Source organism: Doryrhamphus excisus, chromosome 18, assembly GCF_030265055.1.
Source record: "Doryrhamphus excisus isolate RoL2022-K1 chromosome 18, RoL_Dexc_1.0, whole genome shotgun sequence".
Classification (NCBI taxonomy): domain Eukaryota; kingdom Metazoa; phylum Chordata; class Actinopteri; order Syngnathiformes; family Syngnathidae; genus Doryrhamphus; species Doryrhamphus excisus.
Genome location: NC_080483.1, coordinates 15,418,256 through 15,444,376, shown reverse-complemented (window position 1 = coordinate 15,444,376; position 26,121 = coordinate 15,418,256). Strand labels below are relative to the sequence as shown.

The 26,121-nt window shown below is 37.1% G+C and overlaps 2 protein-coding genes across 2 annotated transcripts; both read left to right on the top strand.

Annotated features, from left to right (window-relative positions):
- The first annotated feature begins 2,413 nt into the window (after positions 1 to 2,413).
- slc6a14 (solute carrier family 6 member 14) lies at positions 2,414 to 12,555 on the top strand. The gene is made up of 14 exons (XM_058054499.1): positions 2,414 to 2,537; positions 2,609 to 2,740; positions 4,332 to 4,493; positions 4,664 to 4,778; positions 5,522 to 5,654; positions 5,721 to 5,861; positions 6,679 to 6,814; positions 7,836 to 7,928; positions 8,007 to 8,132; positions 9,971 to 10,089; positions 10,154 to 10,253; positions 10,333 to 10,442; positions 12,121 to 12,288; positions 12,366 to 12,555. Exons 2-14 carry the CDS (start codon positions 2,635 to 2,637, stop codon positions 12,525 to 12,527), a joined length of 1,671 nt encoding a protein of 556 aa, XP_057910482.1. The 5' UTR covers positions 2,414 to 2,537; positions 2,609 to 2,634; the 3' UTR covers positions 12,528 to 12,555.
- A 1,469-nt stretch (positions 12,556 to 14,024) lies between these two features.
- On the top strand, positions 14,025 to 26,121 carry LOC131105940 (sodium- and chloride-dependent neutral and basic amino acid transporter B(0+)-like). Its single transcript, XM_058054484.1, has 15 exons — positions 14,025 to 14,090; positions 16,570 to 16,714; positions 16,806 to 16,937; positions 17,759 to 17,920; positions 20,026 to 20,140; positions 20,213 to 20,345; positions 20,416 to 20,556; positions 21,824 to 21,959; positions 22,024 to 22,116; positions 22,197 to 22,322; positions 22,392 to 22,510; positions 22,604 to 22,703; positions 24,047 to 24,156; positions 25,716 to 25,883; positions 25,984 to 26,121. The coding sequence occupies exons 1-15, from the start codon at positions 14,037 to 14,039 to the stop codon at positions 26,098 to 26,100; spliced, it is 1,851 nt and encodes a 616-aa protein (XP_057910467.1). The 5' UTR covers positions 14,025 to 14,036; the 3' UTR covers positions 26,101 to 26,121.

Sequence of the window (26,121 nt, the reverse complement as noted above, 5' to 3'; positions counted from 1 at the left end):
AGTGTGAATGCTTGTTTGTCTATATGTGCCCTGTGATTGGCTGGCCACCAGTCCAGGGTGTAGAAGACAGCTGGGATAGGCTCCAGCACCCCCCGCAACCCTTGTGAGGATAAGCGGTAGAAAATAAATGAATGAATGGATTTAGGTACAAAACTTTGTTAGCTTATATTATAAACTTTTCAGGTTTTAATTTCAATAATTTTGCAGGCCCATAAAAAAATGAGCTCCGGTCCGCAAATGGACGCCCCTGACCTAAGAGAAGATGTTTCCCAGATACTGACTAACCATCCAATACTTCATACTTAGCTGGGATAGGCTCTGGCGAGCCCTGTGAGGATAAGCGGTAGAAAATGAATGAATGAAATTATTGTTGCCTCCAGCCATGTTTGTTGCACGCTCACCGAGGTTGTGTATTTTTTTGTGCCCATTTTCAGGGTTGTGTCTTGCGGGTGGGGGGGGCTTAAGGGTTTTCTATAAACTATCAAGACTAATAACAACACCTGTGATGATAGGTCACGCTCATCATGATTATATGATTATGTGTTGGTCAACGTCTTTACTAAAACAGGCAAAAATGTCTCAATGGACAAAAATGTAATGTTTTTTTTTTGGTGTGACTGTGTGAGCTTGTCTTCAAGGACTTAAATGAATACCACATTACACACACTCACACACACACACACATACCGGTATTTAGTGGGGGTCAGGTGAGTCCTTGTGATTGGTGGAAGAGCCTTCACTCCTCAACCTCACCCAGCCTATAAACAAACCTATGGGAATGTTCTCCACCAAGAAAGAGTGGAGCCTAAACTGAGGACATGAGGGAACTCATCTGGAACACCTTGAAGGATTTTATTTGGTCCAACCCTGCTGTTGTTGACCAGGTAAGACTTTACAATAAATGCATGCTTAGTTTTATAATATAAAACAGGGGTCGGGAACCTTTTTGGCTACAAGAGCCATGAAGACCAGATATTTTAAAAATGTGTATCTGTGAGAGCCATATACATTTTTTTAAACATTGAATGCAATAAAATGTGTGCATTTTTATGTAAGACCAACAGTTTTAGATATAATGGGCTCTAATTACGTAGACCAGGAACACTACCCCACGCCAAGGGGGTGTGGCCAGCACACTTTTGTGAGCAGCGCAGTGTCTAATAATAAATCAAATACTTGTTGCCATTAATGCAACTTCTGCTGCTGCATGGTTTTGCACCGTACTCCGTATATTTCATTCTTTTGGCCATCTTTGCCAGAAGGCTTGGTTCTGCAGCTTTAGCTAGGTGACTATTTGACTAAAGGAGGAAAGTTTACATTTACATCTTAATGACCGAGGTACACTACAGCATTACCCAGTAATAATCGAGTTTTGGTGTTTGACCTTGAAAATATCATCAGGAAAGATAGATATGGTCGGCCGTATTGCAGTAGAAAATAGATGGACGGATTAAAATGCATAAGAAAGTTGTTGATTTTTAATATTTTTAACAGTGATTTCTGTGATGTTTACTTTAAAATGTTAGCAAACATACATTTTTATTGTGGTAAGAAATGCTTGAGAGCCAGATACAGTCATCAAAAGAGCCCTACCTGGCTCCCGAGCCATAGGTTCCCTACCTCTGATATAAAACATCTGATTGTAGTATTATTGTATGTAATAGTACAGGGGTCGGCAACCTTTACTATGAAAAGAGCCATTTCACCCACATGCCCACTAAAGAAAAATAGCCTGGAGCCGCAAAACGTTGTATGTTTAAAACAACATTGGTGGGGAAAAAAAAGACGAGTTGGAGTACTCTTGCTAGTACTGGAGATAAACTTTTGTTTTTAAATGAGCTCTAATTTATTTTTTAGAATCGTCAAATAACTCATTAATAATAATTAATAACTCAAATAACTCAAAGTATTACTCATTTCCCTTCATGTTAACCTGTCAGAGAGAACTGGATAGCATCCTGTCTGCTCATTCAGTCACCAGTCAGAACTCAGTCAGGATGCATTCATGGTCTCACACAAAGTTGGATTTCTGTAAACTCATAACAAAGACGTGCATTTTCACCACACGGGTGCTAAAAAATATTCAAGCATTGCAAAGGGAGCCGCAACAAAGAGGCTGGAGAGCCACATGCGGCTCTGGAGCCGCGGGTTGCTGACCCCTGTAATAGTACATTCACAGATACTGCATTGTGGTCTAATGAGCTACCTTTACTTGACTATGATGGATTCCATTTTAATGAATTCTGTCAATCTTGAGTGATGCAAGCATGTGCTCACTTGCGAGTGAAATCAGATCATAATCATAACTGTTATTATTTTTCACTTCCAAGTTTGTGATATTGACAAACAAACTGTGATGGTCACATTTTGCATGTCACTTTTTTTGGAATAGAACCCGCATACGAATGAGGGTGATAAGAATTCTAGCCGAGGGAACTGGGCCAGTAAGAAGGAGTACATCCTTTCCACAATCGGTTATGCCGTCGGCCTCGGGAATATCTGGAGGTTTCCATACTTGGCCTACAAAAACGGAGGGGGTGAGTGTATTTCATTTCATTATATTTTACTACAGCGTTCCATTCATTTCCGATTCTTTATCTTTCAACAGGAGCCTTTCTTATTCCGTATTTTGGAATGTTAGTGGTTGCCGGGATTCCGCTTTTCTTCCTGGAGAGTGCATTAGGACAATTCTGCAGCCAAGGACCGATTCATGTCTGGAGAGCAGTGCCAATACTACAAGGTAAGAACGTCCGACATGTTGGATTGAAGATTAACAATGATGGTAGTTTTTGGTCCGTGGAGCTTTAAGTACTCACCGTTTGTTTGTTTTTCAAAGATTGTGTCTACGTGATGTTTAATGTTTAAAAAATGATGGGTTGCCGGCCTGCTGGAGCCTATCCCAGCTGTCTTTTTGGCGAGAGGCGGAGTACTACACCCTGGACTCGGTCAATCACAGGGCACATATAGACAAACAACCATTCACACTCACATTCATACCTATGGACAATTTGGAGTCGCTAATTAACCTAGCATGTTTTTGGAATGTGGGAGGAAACCGGAGTACGCCTAATTTTTATTAACTGTAGTGTTTTCATCATTTTAAAAAGGATAACTCTTATATAAATACATAACTAAATAAAACTAAAATAAATCAAAACTTCACATCTTGTCGTGACCGAAGGTTAAGTATCCATCGTAAAACTCATTCATTTTCTACCGCTCGCAAGGGGTGCTGGAGCCTATCCCAGCTGTCTTAGGGCGAGAGGCGGGGTATGGGGATTGGCCAGCCAATCACAGGGCACATATAGTCAAACAACCATTCACACTCACATTCATACCTATGGACAATTTGTAGTCGCTAATTAACCTAGCATGTTTTTGGAATGTGGGAGGAAACCTAAACTAAATAAAACTAAACTAAATCAAAACTTTGGGCGAGAGGCGGGGTACACCCTGGACTGGTGGCCAGCCAATCACAGGGCACATATAGTCAAACAACCATTCACACTCACATTCATACCTATGGACAATTTGGAGTCGCTAATTAATTAACCTAGCATGTTTTTGGAACGTGGGAGGAAACCGGAGTACCCGAAAAAAAACCCACGCATGCACGGGACCGATACCCGAGGGTGGGATTGAACTCAGGTCTCCTAGCTGTGAGGTCTGCGCGTTAACCACTAGTCCGCTGTGCAACCTTGAAAAAATCAGACCTCATTGTTTTCTCACTTGGCGTTCCCACCTGTCCATTGTTAGACATTGTTCACTGCTTATGGGGATGTCATACAATCCATAAGTCGGGTTGACTTGAAATTTCTCACACATCCCCTGTGACTTTAGAGTGTTTACTGCCTCACTAATTAATTACATTTACTAATTTTATTAACGGGGCTGCACGGTGTTAGAGTGGGTTGTGTGCAGGCCTCGCAGCTAGGAGACCCACGTTCAATTCCACTTTTTGCAGGGGTTTTCTCCAGGGACTCCGGGTACTCCGGTTTCCTCCCACATTCCAAAAACATGCTAGGTTAATTAGCGACTCCAAATTGTCCATAGGTATGAATGTGAGTGTGAATGGTTGTTTGTCTATATGTGCCCTGTGATTGGCTGGCTGGTTGATTTATAGTAAATATATCAAATGGACAACAAATAGTAGATAAATAGACCACAACTGAAGATGATTCATGACATCTGCCCCCCCCCCATAAATAATTCATAGTCCATCTTATTGGACTTCAAGGGAATATTTTTCGGACTATACAGGAAACAGGAAATTGTGCTTCAGTGGTGGAACACAAGCAGAAGTCAAAGGATTTTTCTGTATCGGTTTGCAGGTGTTGGTGTTGCCATGGTGATGGTGACCCTCATTGTGTCCGTGTACTACAACGTCATCATCGCCTACAGCCTGTATTACATGTTTGCGTCCTTCCAGTCTCCTCTGCTGTGGTCCGGTTGCATGGGATGGGCTGACAGCAACTGCAGCAACTCACCTAAAGGTTATTATTATTATTATTATTATTATTATTATTATTATTATTATTATTATTATTATTATTATTATTATTATTATTATTATTATTATTATTATTATTATTATTATTATTATTACTTTTTTTTTTTTTTTTTTTTTGCATTTTATAATATGAAAAATCCTCTCTTTCTGTAGTGCATTGCAATATAAGCGGAGTTTTAGTGGCCAACTGGACTCAAGAAAACATAACCTGTCCTTCATCCAGCAAGATAAGAGTTCCAGTGCAGAGTCCCAGTGAGCAGTACTGGGAGTAAGGACATATTACACACGTTTGCACATACTAGTGCAGGGGTGGGCAAACTTTTTGACTCGCGGGCCGCATTGATATAACAAAATTTCCGGGGGGGCAGTCTATATATTTTACACGTAACAGTCCACCTGGTATTATTGTATCTGTAAAATTGTCATGCAATCTGCTATTATTATTTATTATTTTATATTTATATTTAAATATTTTAAAAACAATAAAATATTATAATAATCATATATAATTATTATAATTAATAATTAATATATTTAAATATTTTAAAAAATAATAAAATATTATAATAATTACAATAAAATTAAAATAATAATTATTATATTATTATTATGTAAAATATGCAAATATAACAATATTATTATATATAATTAATATAATAATTAGCATTAATATAATAAATATAATAATCATAATATTATAATAATAATATAATAATTATTATTTTAATTTTTATTATTATTATGTGCTCGTGTCTCTTTTTTCAGGAGCACTTTGTAAACAACAGACCATGTCAAACAACGAAATTGATACAACCATCAAAAGGTTGGCTCAGGCCATGATGCCAGGTTGTATGTTGACTTTAAATTAAATACTTTGGAAAGATTGGGCGGGCCGTATTCAAACACTTGGCGGGCCGGATGTGGCGCCCGGGCCGTAGTTTGCCCAACCCTGTACTGGTGGGTGTATTTGTATGTGTGTGACAAATACTGATGTCTCCTTTTGTTCCCGAGTCGTGTGGCCCTACAGAGATCCAGGAGTATCGAGGAGACGGGTCCGGTCGTTTGGTACTTGGCTCTGTGTTTGCTGCTCAGCTCCGTCGTTGTTGCTGCAGCGCTAATCAAAGGCATTAAGTCGTCAGGAAAAGTATACTAATTAAAATATATAAATATACATTATCACTGCATGATATTCTATTAATTGCTTTGACAGGTTGTGTACTTCACCGCTACGTTCCCGTACGTGGTGCTGGTGATCTTACTGGTCCGAGGGGTGACGCTGGAAGGAGCGATAGATGGGATAGAGTTCTATGTTGGTTCCCAGTCCAACTTGACTAAGCTCACCGAGGCACAAGTACGGTCGTATGGATTTTACTAAAAAAGATAAATGGCGGTAAAGTGGTTAGCGCGCAGACCTCACAGCTAGGAGGACCAGGGTTCGATTCCACCCTGGGTCATCTCTGTGTGGAGTTTGCATGTTTTACCCGTGCATGAGTGCGTTTTCTCCGGGTACTCCGGTTTCCTCCCACATTCCAAAAACATGCTAGGTTAATTAGCGACTCCAAATTGTCCATAGGTATGAATGTGAGTGTGAATGGTTGTTTGTCTATATGTGCCCTGTGATTGGCTGGCCACCAGTCCAGGGTGTATCCCGCCTCTCGCCCGAAGACAGCTGGGATAGGCTCCAGCACCCCCGCGACCCTCGTGAGGAAAAAGCGGTAGAAAATGAATGAATGAATTTTTCCGGGTACTATGGACACCACTAGATGTGAAGTTTTGATTTATTTTAGTTTTATTTAGTTATGTATATGTATAAGAGTTATCCTTTTTAAAATGATTAAAACACTGTACAGTTAATAAATATTAGGCGTCTGTGTGGAGTTTGCATGTTCTCCCCGTGCATGCGTGGGTTTTCTCCGGGTACTCCGGTTTCCTCCCACATTCCAAAAAAAAAAAATGCTAGGTTAATTAGCGACTCCAAATTGTCCATAGGTATGAATGTGAGTGTGAATGGTTGTTTGTCTATATGTGCCCTGTGATTGGCCGGCGACCAGTCCAGGGTGTACCCCGCCTCTCGCTTGAAGACAGCTGGGATAGGCTCCAGCGGTAGAAAATGAATGAATGAATGAATGTTTGATTTAACATTTTAACATGTTTTTAACGTGTTTTAGGTGTGGAAAGATGCTGCGACTCAGACTTTCTACTCTTTGTCTATCGGCTGGGGTGGAGTCATGACACTCGCTTCCTATAATAAATTCCACAACAACATGTTAAAGGATTCGTTTGTTGTGACGCTCACTAATGCTGGTAGGTACCACATTCACAATCATAAACATATTACAGTAAACGTCGGATATATCGGACTCGGATATATCGGAAATTCGCTCACAACGGACAGATAAAAAAGAACCGTTTTTCCAATAAAAATTCATTGCATATATCGGATTTTTTATAACGGATTTCGCCTATTTCGGACAAAATCTCCAGTCCCGTTCCAATGCATTTCCATTAAATTTTTTCTCGCATATATCGGATGGCCGCATCGTGGTGCTCCGATTCGCCGAATCGTGACAGGCCGCTATACGACGTCATTTGCAGCGTTTGCAGCGTTGCCTGCGCGTCCAGGTACATTGGAAACATAGTCAAGGAAGTGCCTTTTTATAACGGATAAAATCCCATTTACGCATATACCGGATATAAATCCGATATATGCGTAAAACGGACATTTTCCGGTATACGCATATAACGGATTTCGCTTATATCGGACAAAACCAGTGGGAACAATTGAATCCGATATATCCGAGGTTTACTGTACATTGGAAACATAGTCAAGGAAGTGCCTTTTTATAACGGATAAAATCCGATTTACGCATATATCGGATATAAATCCATATATCGGATATAAATCCGATATATGCGTAAAACAGACATTTTCCGGTATACGCATATAACGGATTTCGCTTATTTCAGACAAAACCAGTGGGAACAATTGAATCCGATATATCCGAGGTTTACTGTACATTGGAAACATAGTCAAGGAAGTGCCTTTTTATAATGGATAAAATCCGATTTATGCATATATCGGATATAAATCCGATATATATACCGGAAAATGTCCGTTTTACGCATATATCGGATATAAATCCAATATAGTATGTGTAAAACGGACATTTTCCGGTATACGCATATAACGGATTTCGCTTATATCGGACAAAACCAGTGGGAACAATTGAATCCGATATATCCGAGGTTTACTGTATTATTATTAACTTGTAAAGGCATAACATGTAAAAATAAGTTGATTATATTTTATGTTTTTTAATCTAAGGCACGAGTGTGCTGGCTGGCTTTGCCATATTTTCCATTTTGGGTCACATGGCTCATGTTTACCAAATTCCCGTTGAAGAAGTGGTGAAGGAAGGTGAGTCAGAAACGCAGCATTGGATATTAAATCATTATATGTAATTGTTTTATATTTTGTTTCTGTGTTCTTGTGCAGGATTTGGCTTGGCCTTCATTGCGTATCCGGATGCTTTGTCAAAACTTCCTGTTTCTCCTCTGTGGTCCTTTTTATTCTTTTTTATGCTGTTGACTGTTGGTCTGGACTCTCAGTTTGCTGGAATAGGTGAGACATCGGGGGGCTAAATATGGAATGGAATGGAATGGAATGGCCTTTATTGTCATTATACAAGATGTACAGCGAGATTGGAGAGGTTTCAGTGCAGTAGTCAAGTTAAAAAAAAGAAAAAGTATATAAAAGTAGAGTAAAAAAGACAATTTAACAAGATATATACAAGATATCCAAAATATACACATAGTATTGCACAGGAGCATGTACAGGAGCAGACATATTGCAGATATATTAATTTTAGTGCATTGATAAATGGGTCATAGTGCAAATAATGACTGTAATAATGAATGTGTATTGTATTAGTTTGTTAAATAAATAAATATGATTGAGGTAGTAACAGAGGCAGTGATGGAAATATTGCACATTTGCATTACGCTAAATATTGCACATTTGCATTACGCTAAATATTGCACATTTGCATTACGCTAAATATTGCACATTTGCATTACGCTAAATATTGCACATTTGCATTACGCTAAATATTGCACATTTGCATTACGCTAAATATTGCACATTTGCATTATGCTAAATATTGCACATTTGCATTACGCTAAATATTGCACATTTGCATTACGCTAAATATTGCACATTTGCATTATGCTAAATATTGCACATTTGCATTACGCTAAATATTGCACATTTGCATTATGCTAAATATTGCACATTTGCATTACGCTAATGACCGGGCACGTTGTAGCGTCATGTAGCGTCTGCCAGAGGGCAACAGGTTATATAAATAATGCACCAACAATCATAAACAATAAGCCCATAAACAATATGATCGGGGAAAAAAAAAATCTCAGAGTGATCGGTCGTCTTATATTTTGTTTCTGTACGTTTATATTTGTGATGTCAAACAACGGTGAGAAACACGATTATCCAGGAGAAACTCCACTGCTCCACCGCATTGAGAGAAGCCAGATGAGGTGAATAGGGCATCTGGTCAGGATGTGTCTCAGACGCTTCCCTGGGGAGATGTTCAGGCCACGTCGAACCAGTAGGAGGCCTCGGGGAAGACCCAGAACAAGTTGGAGACACTATGACTCTCAATTGGCTAGGGAACGCCTCGGGATCTGCTGGAAGGAGTTTCATGAAGTAGCCAGGAGAAAGAAGTCTGGGCTTCGGTAGACCTAGGCTGCTGACACTTCGACCCGATGGATGGATAGATCTTTATTTTCATCTTAAAAAAAACATATTTACCTAAAAACTAGCGTTGTCTTATATACAAGTCAATAATAAATCAGTACAGTAATCCTCGGATATATCGGATTCAATTGTTCCCACTGGTTTTGTCCGATATAAGCGAAATCCGTTATATGCGTATACCGGAAAATGTCCGTTTTACGCATATATCGGATTTATATCCGGTATATGCGTAAATCGGATTTTATCCGTTATAAAAAGGCACTTCCTTGACTATGTTTCCAATGTACCTGGACGCGCAGGCAACGCTGCAAACGACGTCGTATAGCGGCCTGTCACGATTCGGCGAATCGGAGCGCCACGATGCGGCCATCCGATATATGCCAGGGAAATTTCATGGAAATGCATTGGAACGGGACTGGAGATTTTGTCCGAAATAGGCGAAATCCGTTATAAAAAATCCGATATATGCAATGAATTTTTATTGGAAATGCATTACAGAAAAATCGGTTCTTTTTTATCTGTCCGTTGTGAGCGAATTTCCGATATATCCGAGTCCGATATATCCGAGGTTTACTGTACTACCACACTGGGAGTGAACATCATATAGTTTTTTGCATTGGATCAGATTGTTACTGGTTACAGTCACAGCATCGGATCCTAAACCTGTCATCTGTTCTTGGACTTAGAGGTGATCACGACCTGCCTGATTGACGCTTTCCCTAAAAGCTTGACGTCCAAACATGCTCTACTTACCATAACGACCAGCGTGCTTCTCTACCTGCTGGGTTTGCCTTGTGTCAGTCAGGTACGTAAGACTTTTGTTACTGTTGTGTAACACACTGAATGATGAATTTACCTGTAATTTATAGGCAGGAATATACTGGGTGACTCTGGTGGACCAGTTTGTTGCCAGTTGGGTTCTCCTCATTTTGGCTCTCTTGGAGATCATTGGTGTCATCTTCATATACGGTAAGTAACAATGGTGATAACGTGTGTGAAAATGAAAGTGACCTCATTAAACGGTTCTTCTTGTTTCATTTTTCCGAAGGGGGGAACCAGTTCATCATGGATGCAGAGATGATGCTCGGCAAGAAGAGTTGCGCCTATTGGTTTTGGTGGAGAGTGTGTTGGTTCGCCATTAGTCCTTGTGTTATTGTGGTAAGGGCACACTGTAAACACTAAGGGGTCTTTTTTCCTACACCAGGCACTGGGTCGCACCAATGGGCGCGCACTTTGCAATTTTTTTCGAGCGGCGCAGTCCAGCGCAGCATGGCGCACCCACGCCTCCATTAGTAGAAAACAGGGGCGGGAGAAGGCGTTTTTTCCTAGACCAGGCATTGGGTCGCACCAATGGGCACGCACTTTGCAATTTTTTTTGAGCGGCGCAGTCCAGCGCAGCGTGGCGCACCCACGCCTCCATTAGTAGAAAACAGAGGCGAGAGAAGGCATTTTTTCCTAGACCAGGCATTGGGTCGCACCAATGGGCACGCACTTTGCAATTTTTGTGAGTGGTGCAGTCCAGCGCAGCGTGGCGCACCCACGCCTCCATCCATATCACCAACACTAGTGGAAAACGGATGAGAGAAGGCGTGAGAAGTTGCACCAACGGTTGGTTTACATGTATTATTTTTCCGAAGGGGGGAACCAGTTCATCATGGATGCAGAGATGATGCTCGGCAAGAAGAGTTGCGCCTATTGGTTTTGGTGGAGAGTGTGTTGGTTCGCCATTAGTCCTTGTGTTATTGTGGTAAGGGTACACTGTAAACACTAAGGGGTCATTTTTCCTAGACCAGACATTGGGTCGCACCAATGGGTGAGCACTTTGCAGTTTTTGTGAGCGGTGCAGTCCAGCGCAGCGTGGTGCACCCACGCCTCCATTAGTAGAAAAGAGGGACGAGAGAAGGCGTGAGAAGTGGCACCAACTAGACTAGGCACTGGGTCGCGGCAATGGGCGCGTTGCAGTCCAGCGCAGCGTGGCGCACCCACGCCTCCATCCATCACAACAGCACTAGTGGGAAACAGGGACGAGAGAATTTGATTTCCATGTATACGTTAATCTCTACACCCATAATACAAGATTTGGCCGCCGAAGACCAGGTTAAAATGAACAAAGCATTATTAGAGCCCTGTAGACATGACAAAACACGACTATAGTCACATTTATACTCTTTTTATTTACAACATATTGCGCAACTGCAGGTTCTTGAGACACATGCTAACTCGCAAACTAGAGAGCTAGCGACCTAAACGGTAGCCTTCAAGTTATTTCCTTTAGACTTAAATAGCCAAAAACTTACCACTTCCACACGGATAGGGAGGATAACTATTAACAGTTATTTAACCTTTAACATGAACATTAATCAAACGTAATAATTTTTTCTGGGTACATGATACCATACAGCATCCATATCAAATGTTTTATTTCCAACATATTGCGCAACTGCAGGGTCTTGAGACACATGCTAACTCGCAAACTAGAGAGCTAGCGACCTAAACTGTAGCCTTCAAGTTATTTCCTTTATACTTAAATAACCAAAAACTTACCACTTCCACACGGATAGGGAGGATAACTATTAACAGTTATTTAACCTTTAACATGAACATTAATCAAACGTAATAATTTTTTTCTGGGTACATGATACCATACAGCATCCATATCAAACTTAAACATAAACATAAACTTAAACATTAAACTTTCATATCAAGGCGGGGGCCTTAAACTAGTGTCCTGCGGGCCACATTTGGCCCGCGGGCCACATGTTTGAGACCCCTGCTCTAGATGTACCTAAAGTTGTGACCCCAGAGTGGATGTTAATTGTCACTTTGTTCTGTACAGGTGATCCTGATTTGGTCTCTGATGACCTTCACGCCCCCCGCCTATGGAAGTGTCCAATATCCAGCGTGGGCACTCGCTCTAGGATGGTGCATGGTAGCGTTTATTCTTCTTTGGATTCCAGTCATGGCTACGTATAAGCTGATAAGAGCACAGGGAAATGCATTGGAGGTATATGTGCGCGTTTGTGTGCGTGTCTTTCGTGATCATTCTTCATTCCACAAATCCTGATATCTCACTTTTTACAGCGCGTGAAATCACTGTGCTGTCCCTCGGAAAAATGGCATCCTTATCTGGATGTCCATCGCGGTGAACGGTACTCGGAAGAACATTGCAGGCGCAGAAAGACCCGCTGCAAGCAGACCAGACCGGAAACACGTATAAATGTCATCTCCAGCTCATGGTTGTGATAATTTGGGTAAAAATGTTTACGGGAATTGTTCTCATTGAGTCACACAAATGGATGTGAAATGTGTTTTGACACAACAAAATAAACAACTATTTTCTTTTTTTTTTTTTTTTGCCAGAAAACAAATGACTGTGTTTACTTTGTGTGAGAGACTCGCCTTTTAAGGACTGTTGTGAAGATCCAGTGACATCATGTGGTGAATTTTTAAAAATTGCATCATTTGACCTCACCCAGCCACGGGCAAAAACATCAAAACATGTAACGGCTTGTAAGCTAATTTATTATTATTCTCTACAAACGCTCCCCGGACTCACATATACTTTTATTCATGTCATAATTCAAAGGAAATTTTCAACAAAAGTTCACTGTGACATGATGGCTATTGTTAAAACTACTGAGTCAAATGCTGCTAGGAAGTGAAAGTAGAAAATGTCTTGACAACAACGCAGATCAGTTTTTCAGTTCAGTGATGGAATCGGCAGCATCTTCGGCATGGGACGTCTGGAGAACCTCGGAATGTTGTACTATACATACCCCCTGAACATAGAGCGAGAAAACTTTACAATGACGTGGCAATCGTAATATTCTCAATACAACTTTCTAACCAAAAAAAAAAAAAAACGCAAAAAAAGCATAATAAAATATAGGCTCATATTCATTATAATGATGAACTGCTCTGCACTGTCATACAAGATTTATATTTGTATTTCCTGAATATAAACTTTAATGCCAAATGGGGGTGTGGCTTATCGTTATTCATTGTCATAAAATAGAACTTGGCTAGCATACAACAAATGATAATACTTTAGGGAGCTTTTTTGTTGATGTCTATAAGGTTGGTTCTACCCCACACTTGAAGTTAACATTAAAAATTATGCTTTTTCACACTTTTCTGACTTAATAATATTGTTAGAATTTTCTATTATTGTGTTAAACAATGCCAGAGTTTCAGATAATTAAGTTTTCGTATTTGGAAGTGAGTATTAATTATAAGAATTAAAAACAGACGATGAATTAAAACAGACTTTGGAAATACAATGGAATACAAATGGAATAGGTGCAAATCCTGGAAGATCTAGAAAGCTTTCTGTTTTGGTTATTGTGTGTAGCTGCTCTATAGGAGTCCACATAATATAGGTCCCGTTTAACAGACTCACCAAGTAAAAAGTGCGTTAACTTAAAAGGTGTAAAATACATAAAGCCTCAGGCCGAGCTGGTTCATGTTTGAATAGTATAAAAATGAAGGAGCCAACCAGGAACTGTTTTCAAGGCTTCATACAAGGAAGAGAAGCCTAAACGGGCCCGGTGATGGCGTAACGAGTTCGATTGCAGAGACATTCTAAGACTAATGCAATAGCATCCGATAGGCAACTGTAGCTAATAATGCAAAGCAATTTGGATTACAGTATTTATATCTGATAACAGATATGAAATAATTACTTTTTTTTATTCTGGTTGTGGTTCACCGACACATTTTGGATTTGGTGAAATGTCCACTGACTGCAGCAATATGTGGAAATATTGCTTCAATACTCCGAAGGATTGTCCTCTTGTTAATGATCAGGTAAGCCTTTTCCAAAACTTCATTGAAAGTAATGTTATTAGTTATTAAAATTGAATTTTTTTTTTTAAATAGAAGGAAAAAAAGCAAAATGTATTGGAGTGGGAACCAATATTGCGTCTGGTTCAGTGTACATGTACACTGTGTACAAAAGTGTACTTTTTTTTTTAAATCATTAATAATACTGAATGTATAATCATATTTTGTTCAGTCAACGTTCACGTTACCCTTGAGGGCTCTATTAAGTTTGACAAATATTTGCTCAATCTATGCTTCTAGCCCTTTGAGTATAGACCAGGGGTGGGCAAACTACGGCCCGGGGGCCACATCCGGCCCGCCAAGTGTTTCAATATGGCCCGCCTGTTTTTTTCCAAATATTTCATTTGAACTCAACATACAACCTGGCATCGTGGCTTGGGACAACTTTTTGATGGTTGAGGTAGTAATGTTCTCAATAATAATAATGTTCTCAAAAATGATAATAATACTACTATTATATTAATATTGTTGTTAATAATATTAATATAATAATGGTAGTAATATTACAAAATACTCCTGGGAAAAGGAGCACAAGCACAATAATAGTAATACAAATAATAATAATAATAATAATAATAATAATAATAATAATAATAATAATAATAATAATAATAATAATAATAATAATAATAATAATAATAATAATAATAATAATAATAATGTTCTCAAAAATTATAATAATACTACTATTATATTAATATTGTTGTTAATAATATTAATATAATAATGGTAGTAATATTACAAAATACTCCTGGGAAAAGGAGCACAAGCACAATAATAGTAATACAAATAATAATAATAATAATAATAATAATAATAATAATAATAATAATAATAATAATAATAATAATAATAATAATAATAATAATAATAATAATAATAATAATGTTCTCAAAAATGATAATAATACTACTATTATATTAATATTGTTGTTAATAATATTAATATAATAATGGTAGTAATATTACAAAATACTCCTGGGAAAAGGAGCACAAGCACAATAATAGTAATACAAATAATAATAATAATAATAATAATAATAATAATAATAATAATAATAATAATAATAATGTTCTCAAAAATGATAATAATACTACTATTATATTAATATTGTTGTTAATAATATTAATATAATAATGGTAGTAATATTACAAAATACTCCTGGGAAAAGGAGCACAAGCACAATAATAGTAATACAAATAATAATAATAATAATAATAATAATAATAATAATAATAATAATAATAATAATAATAATAATAATAATAATAATAATAATAATAATAGTAATAATAATAATAATAATAATAATAATAATAATAATAATAATAATAATAATAATAATAATGTTGTCAATAATGATAATACTACTATTATATTAACATTGTTGTTAATAATATTAACATAATAATGGTATTATTAACAAAAATAATAATAATAATAATAATAATAATATAATAACATTACTAAAACTAATAATAATAATTCTAATAAAAATTACAATAATAATAATAATACATTTAATTTCTAACACACTTTACATCAAATAAATGATTTCAAAGTGCACATATAGCAGATTGCATGACACTTTTACATGTAAAATATGTGTAAAAATATAGGTGTAAAAATGGACTGTTATGTGTAAAATACTATATAATCCGCCCCGTCAATTTTGTTAAATCAATGCGGCCCGCGAGTCAAAAAGTTTGCCCACCCCTGGTATAGACAGTAGTACACTTACAACCAAAAATATTTGCTCACATGTCGTGACTCAAATAGGGCGTGCCATCCCATTCGGAACCCATAGGGTTCAAGATGGTGTCGGTCCACCTTTAGCAGCTATTACGGCTTCAACTATTCTGCCTTTGATTCTATTATAGATGCTAGAAACCGTGTGGGAATCTATGGTACTGCTCCAAACTGGTTCAAGTCCTATCTGGAGGACAGGAAGTACTTTGTTATTATTGGTCAGAACAAATGGCTATGACTTGTGGGTGTCCCCAGGGATCAATCTCGGGTCCCTTGTTGTTTACACCCATTTTTGGCTAGATAGATTTTTTTTCTTGCAAAAAGGATAAGTTCATTCATGAAAAATTCTTCGACGACAGAATTCACACCCGGCTTAGTAAATTTTAGGTTTCTTCTAGTCACATACAGTCCTGATTAGCATAGGTAAGTATCCCCAGGTATCTACAGGTAGACTCCCTGGGGGCTGTTTTACATCCTCTCCGAAACATCTCGTTTCTGTCGGTGACGGTAACACCACCGCCTTCTGTATCCCGTCTTTTTTGGAATGTTACATAATAATACATTTACAAAAAATACTGGAGTTCCAGGACCCCCTCCACACACGCGTAGTGTCAAAAAAAACAGATGGCATGTTTGTAAATTGTTATTCTGGATTTTTCGTTTTTTTTTTGACATGCATAACATTTGTGTGCAGGATCCTCCTGTGGTCAAAGGCGATGAGAATCCAGAACGTGGGAACTGGACCAACAAGACAGAATACATGCTGTCCATGATGGGTTATGCTGTTGGTTTGGGAAATATTTGGAGATTTCCGTATTTAACCTACAAAAACGGAGGGGGTAAACTTCTCACATTGCAATATTTTCAATGTGATCATTTGGTTTGTCAGGCTTCCAAACATAAAGATGATTTTTGTTTATTTTGGAGCAGGAGCCTTTGTCATCGCCTATTTGATCATGCTGATTTTGTGCGGGATTCCTTTGTTCTTCCTGGAAAGTGCCATCGGTCAGTTCTCCAGTCAAGGTCCAGCCAACGTATGGAGAGCGGTGCCGCTACTTCAGGGTGAGCTCAGAAGGTTGAAATTTCACGGTATCTCTCTATTATGTTGTTTTTTATTTATTATATATCACTATATTGACACTTACTATGGTACCCATTGTGTCAGTGGATGCTCATATCACCTCGTACCTTGTACGACAAAAATTAAATTAAATTAAATTAAATTAAAAATAAATTAAATTTAAAAAATAATAAATGATATTTTTTTTATTAAATTATTTTTTTTAATTTAGTTACAATTAAAAAAAATTAATTATATTAGGAAAGCAGGAAGTGAACAAATATAATGCCTGTAAATTTAAATATAAAAAATATGAAAATTATTAATAAATAATAATAATAATGATGATTAATAAATAATAATTAATACAATTATTATTAATTAAATTAACGTAAAAATTTAATAAAATAAATAAAAAACAAAAAAAAAATAATTATATAAGGAAAGCAGGAAGTGAACAAATGCAACAGTTACTGATGTAGGTAGGATTTAATAAGCTTTGCTTCTTCCTACTCCTTTTGGACATGTGGAACTGTGAACTGATTATGGGATGCACTCAATTGTAATCTGATGCATGTTCAAATGAAATAAAACTCCATCATCTCAGGAGGAACTCATATGGTCACTTCTGAAGTCGTGGATTTCATGGATAGGCTTCACTACACGACTTCACGACTGTTGTGGACAAAACTAGCTTATTAAACCTGTACATTTTTGGGAAATTGTAGAAAAATACTATTATATGACAAAACTGATTGTTGTGGTTTATTTACCAGTCGGATGAGGTGAAGGTTTATTTGTGTATTCTGTGTATTATCTCCAGGTGTCGGCATCGGCATGGTGTTTTGCTGCTTCCTGCTGTCCATATACTACAACGTCATCATCGCCTACGGGTTCTTCTACTTGTGTGCTTCCTTCCAGTCTCCCCTGCCGTGGTCGACGTGCCTCAGCTGGGTCAACAAAAACTGCAGCGACAAGTCTTTAGGTGCGTTGACACGGTTACATTTTTACTTGTGCTGATCAGTTGTGGTTAATAATAATAATAAGAAGAAGAAGAAGAAGAAGAAGAATTACTCATCTGGAATCAGGGTTTGTTTATTCTTTGAAAAGAACATAATGGAATCATTTGGATGTTTGTTTCAATGCTATACTTTCAGGGTTTGTTGGTATCGGTTTGTCAGAACTCACTGAATCATCTTTTTAGTTTTCAGCTAAAAATGTTAGGAATTCAAATTAAAAGAACAGATTGAGCAAATATGGTGAACTCATTCAATTCCAGTCATTTTTGATGATTTTGACAGATTTTTTAAGGCACAGAGAATATTGTGTTCTCGGGCTATATAGACATGGTATGTACCAAAAGACAGATTAGACTCGGAAAAAAAGTTTGTTTTGTCCGTTTTCCATTCTTTGGTAATCGGCAGTTGAACATCTGTAAATTTCAGCAAAATAACAGTTCTCAACAACAAAAAAAAAAAAAACAGGGAAAAAAAGCTTTTTGTGAAAAGATACATTTCAAGCATAACTTTCACTATGACACAAATTTAACCTTCCTCTTGTGTTAGATTTCTGGTATCATCTCTTATGTTAACGGGTCGGTTTTGACCCATGTATTAAATCAGCTATAAAATACACTAACCATCAAATTTGCTTCTCATGTCTTGGTTATCTTCTAAGGCTTCATCATACATGAAAATGTTGGTTTTAATACTTTTGGTGTGGGCATGGAGGCATTTTTTTGTCACTATACCCCTCCATTTCTATTTCCAAAAATGGTAAAATGAGCCTCAAAAGATTCATAATAATAAATTGAATTATTTTGTTACCTGGCTATTACTGAGGGCTATAGAACATATCTCTTAAATCAATTAGTTTCATTTATTTTCTCATTTTAGTATTAATCACTAAAGAAACATCTATGGTGTTGGGGTGAATTTTGACCCATGTATATTAATATGAAGAAAAAGTAGAAAAAGTGATTGTTTTCAGCAACAGAACTTTAGTATAAAGTGAAATCAAAAAGCAGAAGAGGTCCAGATCTTGGTTCACTGTACTTTAACTGCCATTCTTTCCTTGATCCAAATTGTAAATGTGAAATCAGCCAATCAAATGAGTGAATTCACCTCACATGTCTGGACCTTGTTTTTATGCTGGTATACTGGAAAAGCGGTCAAAATGAGAATCCCCTGAAGCTTCCATGATGAGAAGAGGAGCTGGTTGTCATTGTGTTGGCTAATTGTACTCTTATGATTTCAGTTTTGGCTCAAAATATTGCTTTATAGTCATATTATTATAAGCGGGTCGAAACCGACCCTAAAAATACAGTGGTCATAATTTCAACCAGACAATTTTAAAATGTAGTAAAAATAATTTTTTTGGTTTTATTTTGTTGAAATAGAGTTTATTGACAAAGTCAAAAAGCCTTGATGCAATAAACAAATGTTATGATTCTTTTTATGCATTGAAATGTAAAACGGGTCGGTGCCGACCCTAACACAAGAGGAGGGTTAATGTCAAAACAACGCTGCCCAAGATAGACAACAACAAAATTGTTGTTTTACATGAAAATTATTTTTTTTTTAACAAATATAACACCATAGACTATTTATAATTTTCTGAAATATGTGTGTACACATGTAAAAAAATTCCCTTCAGTGCGAAACCTTCATGCAACACGGCTTTTCACTTCCTTTAACAAGGCAAAGATGCATGCCGAGGTCTTATAAAATGCACTTCTGCCACCTTGTGGCCGTGTTTTCGTCTTAAAACTGCACCAAATATGCTGTCTTTTACTGTGGAGTTGCATCATTACCTCTTTGGGCACAAAAAAAGTAAAAGACATAGAAATACATCTTTGGGAGTGAGCAATCGGGCTGAAAAAAAAGTTAATGTGCGTGCATGGCTTGCAGCATCAAAGCAGGAAGTGGGCGGAAAATATAGTTTTGGAGTGTTAGCTCCCTCATGCAGAAAATAACAAAGGCACCTTTAAGTCTGCAACGCTAGGCAACCAGATAAAAACCTGGTCTGTCAACTCATTCTGGAAATGAAAACCAATAAAATAATCAACGTCATCTCGTCTTCTCTTTCTAGTAAATTGCAACCTAAGTGGTGTCGTAAGGACCAACTGGACCCAGGAAAACATCACCGGTTCTTCATCCAACAAGATGAGCGTTCCAGTGCAGAGCCTCAGTGAGCAGTACTGGGAGTAAGGATGCCCCCCTTTCAGGTTTACACACATTAGTGGATTTGTTTGTGACGGGTGGTTTCTCCTCCTTAGTCACGTGGCCCTACAGAGATCCAGGAGCATCGAGGAGACTGGTCCAGTCATTTGGTACTTGGCTCTCTGCTTGCTGCTCAGCTCCATGGTTGTTGGTGCAGCGCTTGTCAAAGGCATCAAGTCGTCAGGAAAAGTAATTCAAGTCACGTATTTATGTCGTGTGTACTTTTCTTGACTGGAGTGTACCTCGTGTGTCCATTCAGGTTGTGTATTTCACGGCTACGTTCCCGTACGTGGTGCTGATGATCCTGCTGATCAGAGGGTTGACACTGGAGGGAGCCAGAGATGGGATCGCCTTCTACTTTGGGTCGCAGTCCAATCTCACTAAATTGAAAGAAGCGGAGGTGAGATGTGTATAAGAATTATTGCAAGGTATTATTTTAGGCTCGGTTATTGTAGTGGGTATCAAAAATGACGCAATGCGACAAACAAAATGGAAACATTTGACAGAAAGTAGGTTCTAACGCGCCATAGCTAGCTGCCTCAACGCTATTGCCAAGGGGTGACAAAACTGAATTAACTATTTGACCTTTGACCTCACCCATCCAAATGGAGAACATGTAAACTCCACACAGACGCCTAATATTTATTAACTGTACAGTGTTTTAATCATTTTAAAAAGGATAACTCTTATACATATACATAACTAAATAAAACTAAACTAAATCAAAACTTCACATCTTGTGGTGTCCATAGTACCCGGAGAAAACCCACGCTTGCACGGGGAGAACATGCAAACTCCACACAGACGCCTAATATTTATTAACTGTACAGTGTTTTAATCATTTTTAAAAAGGATAACTCTTATACATATACATAACTAAATAAAACTAAACTAAATCAAAACTTCACATTTTGTTGTGTCCATAGTACCCGGAAAAAACCAATGCATGCACGGGGAGAACATGCAAACTCCACACAGACGCCTAATATTTATTAACTGTACAGTGTTTTAATCATTTTAAAAAGGATAACTCTTATACATATACATAACTAAATAAAACTAAACTAAATCAAAACTTCACATTTTGTTGTGTCCATAGTACCCGGAAAAAACCAATGCATGCACGGGGAGAACATGCAAACTCCACACAGACGCCTAATATTTATTAACTGTAAAGTGTTTTAATCATTTTAAAAACTCTTATACATATACATAACTAAATAAAACTAAACTAAATCAAAACTTCACATCTTGTGGTGTCCATAGTACCCGGAAAAAAACAATGCATGCACGGGGAGAACATGCAAATTTGACACAGAGATGGCCGAGGGTGGAATTGAACTCGGGTCTCCTAGCTGTGAGGCTTGCACGCTAACCACTCAACCACCATGCAGCCTAAAAAAAAAAAATCAGACTTGGCGTTCCCACCTGTCCATTGTTACACATTATTTACTGCTTATGGGGGTGTCATACAACCTATAAGTCGGGTTGACTTGAAATTTCTCATACATCCACTGTAACTTTTGAGTGTTTACTGAATGAATCACTGCAATCAAATCAGCAAAATCAATATGTTAAGTGATTGTTTGGTGCGATTTTATGACTCGGCAACTTCTGCCATCTTGGTAGTCATTATGCAATTATTAAATACATAAAATTATTTTTAGGTATGGAAAGATGCAGCCGCCCAGACTGCGTTTTCACTCTCCATTGCCAACGGAGGATTGGTGACTCTGACTTCCTACGGCAAATTCCACAATAACGTGGTCACTGACTCCATCGCCATGACCTCGGTTAACCACGGTAAGAAAGTATATGTATCGGAAGGAAATTCATTTTTATTTTTTATATCTCATTGCCTTTCCAGCGACGAGTATTTTAGCAGGTTTCGCCATCTTTTCCATTTTGGGTCACATGTCTTACATGTACAGAGTTCCCATCGGTGATGTGGTGAAAGACGGTGAGATACTTGGAAAGAGCAAACACCAACTCATAAAATGTTGCTATATTTTATGTAATAAAAAAATATATTATTTGCAGGATTTGGCCTGGCATTCATTGTGTACCCGGAAGCCCTCACCAACCTTCCCGTTTCCTCATTTTGGTCAATTCTTTTCTTTTTTATGATTTTCATTATTGGCCTCGACACTCAGTTCACACAATTAGGTACGTTCATAATGATGACCGATGATGAAAAATCAATATGCTGCCAATAATCTGTGTTTTCATCATCAGAGGTGATCTGCACAAGCTTGATTGATGCCTTCCCTAAAGTCCTCCAACCTAAGCGAGCCTATGTAAGTATAGGATTAGCCTTTGTCGGTTTCCTCCTGGGCTTGCCATTAGTCACAAAGGTGAGTCTGCAGATGAGAGACATTACTGCTGTTTGTGTAATTATTGTGTTAATGTGCTATATTTGTGTGTGTGTGTGTGTGTGTTTGTAATAGGCTGGAATATACTGGGTGACACTAATGGATTCATTCACTACAACCTGGGTGACGCTCATTTTGGCTCTCATGGAGACGGTCGGCTTTTGCTTTATATACGGTAAAACTTACTTTTATAAATTATTTATGTATTTTTACATTTAAATTTAAATTGCTTCCAATTTCTTGACAGCAAAACATAAGTCCTTTTACACCCGAAACGGGTCATGACGAAGCAATACTGACACAAGAAGTGAAAATAGAGTGGCATGCTTTGTTAGAGATATTATTCATTCATTTTTTAGTTATAAGTATATATAAGTATATATGTAACTTATAAGGCTTGAGTAGCATTGATCACACTGAACTGGTCTGCAAACAAATTGGAACCCTCCATCTCCTTAATAACCACTAATCCACCGTACATACAATGTTAGAAATACCAATAAAATATTGTTTTTATTGTTTTTTTTATTGTTTTTTTTTTTTGCACAATAAAAATCTTGGTAATCCTGGTCATCTCTAGGATTCTAATCAATATATAGTACTTTTCGTGAAGTAGGGTTCCTTATTTATAAATGAAATATTATAGAATTATATTAGTTTTTAATTCTATTAGCATTATATTATTTTTATTTTTTTATTTTTTATTTTTATTATGATAATTTTTATTATAATTTTTATTTTTATTTTTTTATTTATTTTTATTTTTTTTTGTATTATATTATTGTCAAATTATAATAGTATAGAAAACCTGTTTACAACCTTCTAAATGCATGTTTTAGGATATTATTAGAGCCCTCCGAACAAGAGATAACACCCCTATAGTCACCATTACATTAATATTACCAAACAGTAAACATAATAAAGGTTTTAAAAAATACATTTAAGACATAAAAAGACTTATTAGACCACTTGTTTCTTCAGTTTTTTGTTTAGTTGTTTGACAAATAACAATGACCCAAAAAATAGCTCATAAAAGTAAATATATTTGGAAATACAATTTTATACCTAGTTATTCATGTAAAAATATATATATTATATATTGAAAAAAAAAACCTCATATAAGTTATTTATATTATCATCATTATGTCTGTACAAACAAATGTACTACAAATGTATTTGTGTCCGGCATTAAAGTGAAGAAACTATTTTATTAGTGATTATTGTGGCTGTTTGGATTCAAACCTGCAATAAAAGCCTAGTGTTTGTGTATCAATAACATTACTGATACCTAGTGACCAATGTACTACGTACTACTACAGTATCATTTACAGCATTTTTGAATGTGTCTTCCGAATGCCTTATATATGTATGTATTTTAGTTAGTTCAGCCATTTTTCATGCTTGAAAATACTTAACGTAAGCAGAATATATATAACATTTGTTTCAATATGCATATTTTGTATTACTAATTCAATCACAAATATGCATTATTGATGAATTTATATGTGTCCGTTGCAGGGGGAAATCGATTAATTGCGGACATTGAGATGATGATCGGGAAAAGGAGCTTCTGGTTCTGGCTATGGTGGAAAGCATGCTGGTTCTTTATTAGCCCGTGTATCCTGTTGGTGAATATACCTCAATATTTTTACTTCATATTGTTACAGAAATGTTGCAGAAAAATCCTGCACTTTACTGAAAACTATTTGTCGATAGTAAAAAAATTTATGAAGTTGGCCGCCAATGTTTAACAGCTTCAACTGCATTGACTGGATGATGTAAATAGTCAATAAAGGTGGACCTAAACCGGAACCCTGGTGAACTCCTATGCGAACTTTGAAGTATTTAAACATTCAAACTACTGTATTTTCCAGACTTTAAGTCACACTTGACTTATGTATGTTTTTTCGACCTAATTATGCATTTTTGGCCTTGTGCGACTTATACTCCAGTGAGACTTATGTATGTTTTTTCTACCTAATTATAAATTTTTGTGTGACTTATACTCCAGTGCAACTTATGTACGTATGTTTTTTTACCTAATTATACATTTTTGGCCTTGTGCAACTTATACTCCAGTGCGACTTATGTATGTTTTTTTCTACCTAATTGTGCATTTTTGGCCTTGCGCAATTTATACTCCAGTGTGACTTATGTATGTTTTTTTCTACCTAATTATGCATTTTTGGCCTTGCGCAATTTATACTCCAGTGCGACTTATGTATGTTTTTTCTACCTAATTATACATTTTTGGCCTTGTGTAACTTATACTCCAGTGTGACTTATGTATGTTTTGTTTTTTTTTACCTAATTATGCATTTTTGGCCTTGCGCAATTTATACTCCAGTGCGACTTATGTATGTTTTTTTCTACCCAATTATGCATTTTTGGCCTTGTGCGACTTATACTCCAGCGAGACTTATGTATGTTTTTTCTACCTAATTATACATGTTTGGCCTTTTGTGACTTATGTATGTTTTTTCAACCTAATTATGCATTTTTGGCCTTGCGCAATTTATACTCCAGTGCGACTTATGTATGTTTTTTTCTACCTAATCATGCATTTTTGGCCTTGCGCGATTTATACTCCAGTGAGACTTATGTATGTTTTTTCTACCTAATTATACATTTTTGGCCTTGTGTGACTTATAATCCAGTGAGACTTATGTATGTTTTTTCTACCTAATTATACATGTTTGGCCTTTTGTGACTTATGTATGTTTTTTCAACCTAATTATGCATTTTTGGCCTTGCGCAATTTATACTCCAGTGCGACTTATGTATGTTTTTTTCTACCTAATCATGCATTTTTGGCCTTGCGCGATTTATACTCCAGTGAGACTTATGTATGTTTTTTCTACCTAATTATACATGTTTGGCCTTTTGTGACTTATGTATGTTTTTTCAACCTAATTATGCATTTTTGGCCTTGCGCAATTTATACTCCAGTGCGACTTATGTATGTTTTTTTTCTACCTAATCATGCATTTTTGGCCTTGCGCGATTTATACTCCAGTGAGACTTATGTATGTTTTTTCTACCTAATTATACATTTTTGGCCTTGTGTGACTTATAATCCAGTGAGACTTATGTATGTTTTTTTCTACCTAATTATGCATTTTTGGCCTTGTGCGACTTATACTCCAGTGCGACTTATGTAAGTGTAAAATATTCAACTGTGGTGTAGGCCATCCTGGTGTGGTCTCTGAAGACGTTTACGCCCCCAAGCTACGGAGGGGTGCAGCTTCCATCCTGGGCAGTGGCTCTTGGCTCCTGCATGGCAGCGTTGCCGCTGGTATGGACGCCCATCATTGCTGTTGAAAAGCTGAGCAGAGCAGAAGGAAACCTCTGGGAGGTATTTCAGTCTTTTGATGCCACGTGGATTTATTTGGAATTCAAATGCAGACTTAAAAGTTTTCAACGTACATTGATCATGCAACCTGTTTTTCCCGCAGCGTCTGAAATCAACGTGTTCTCCCTCGGAGGAGTGGCATCCTTTTCTGGACGTCCATCGAGGAGAGCGTTACTCGGAAGAACGTTGCAGAAAAAAAGGACAAAACAGCAAAATATGATCCTCAAATATAGCTGCAGTC

Bases quoted from the DNA above. Each gene is read 5' to 3' on its own strand.
- slc6a14 (XM_058054499.1), top strand. From the start codon at position 2,635: ATGTTAGTGGTTGCCGGGATTCCGCTTTTCTTCCTGGAGAGTGCATTA. The intron at 8,133-9,970 runs GTGAGACATCGG...TCTTGGACTTAG, and splicing joins CTCTCAGTTTGCTGGAATAG to AGGTGATCACGACCTGCCTG. The intron at 12,289-12,365 runs GTATATGTGCGC...CACTTTTTACAG, and splicing joins CACAGGGAAATGCATTGGAG to CGCGTGAAATCACTGTGCTG.
- LOC131105940 (XM_058054484.1), top strand. From the start codon at position 14,037: ATGTGGAAATATTGCTTCAATACTCCGAAGGATTGTCCTCTTGTTAAT. The intron at 21,960-22,023 runs GTAAGAAAGTAT...TTGCCTTTCCAG, and splicing joins CATGACCTCGGTTAACCACG to CGACGAGTATTTTAGCAGGT. The intron at 22,323-22,391 runs GTACGTTCATAA...TTTCATCATCAG, and splicing joins CACTCAGTTCACACAATTAG to AGGTGATCTGCACAAGCTTG.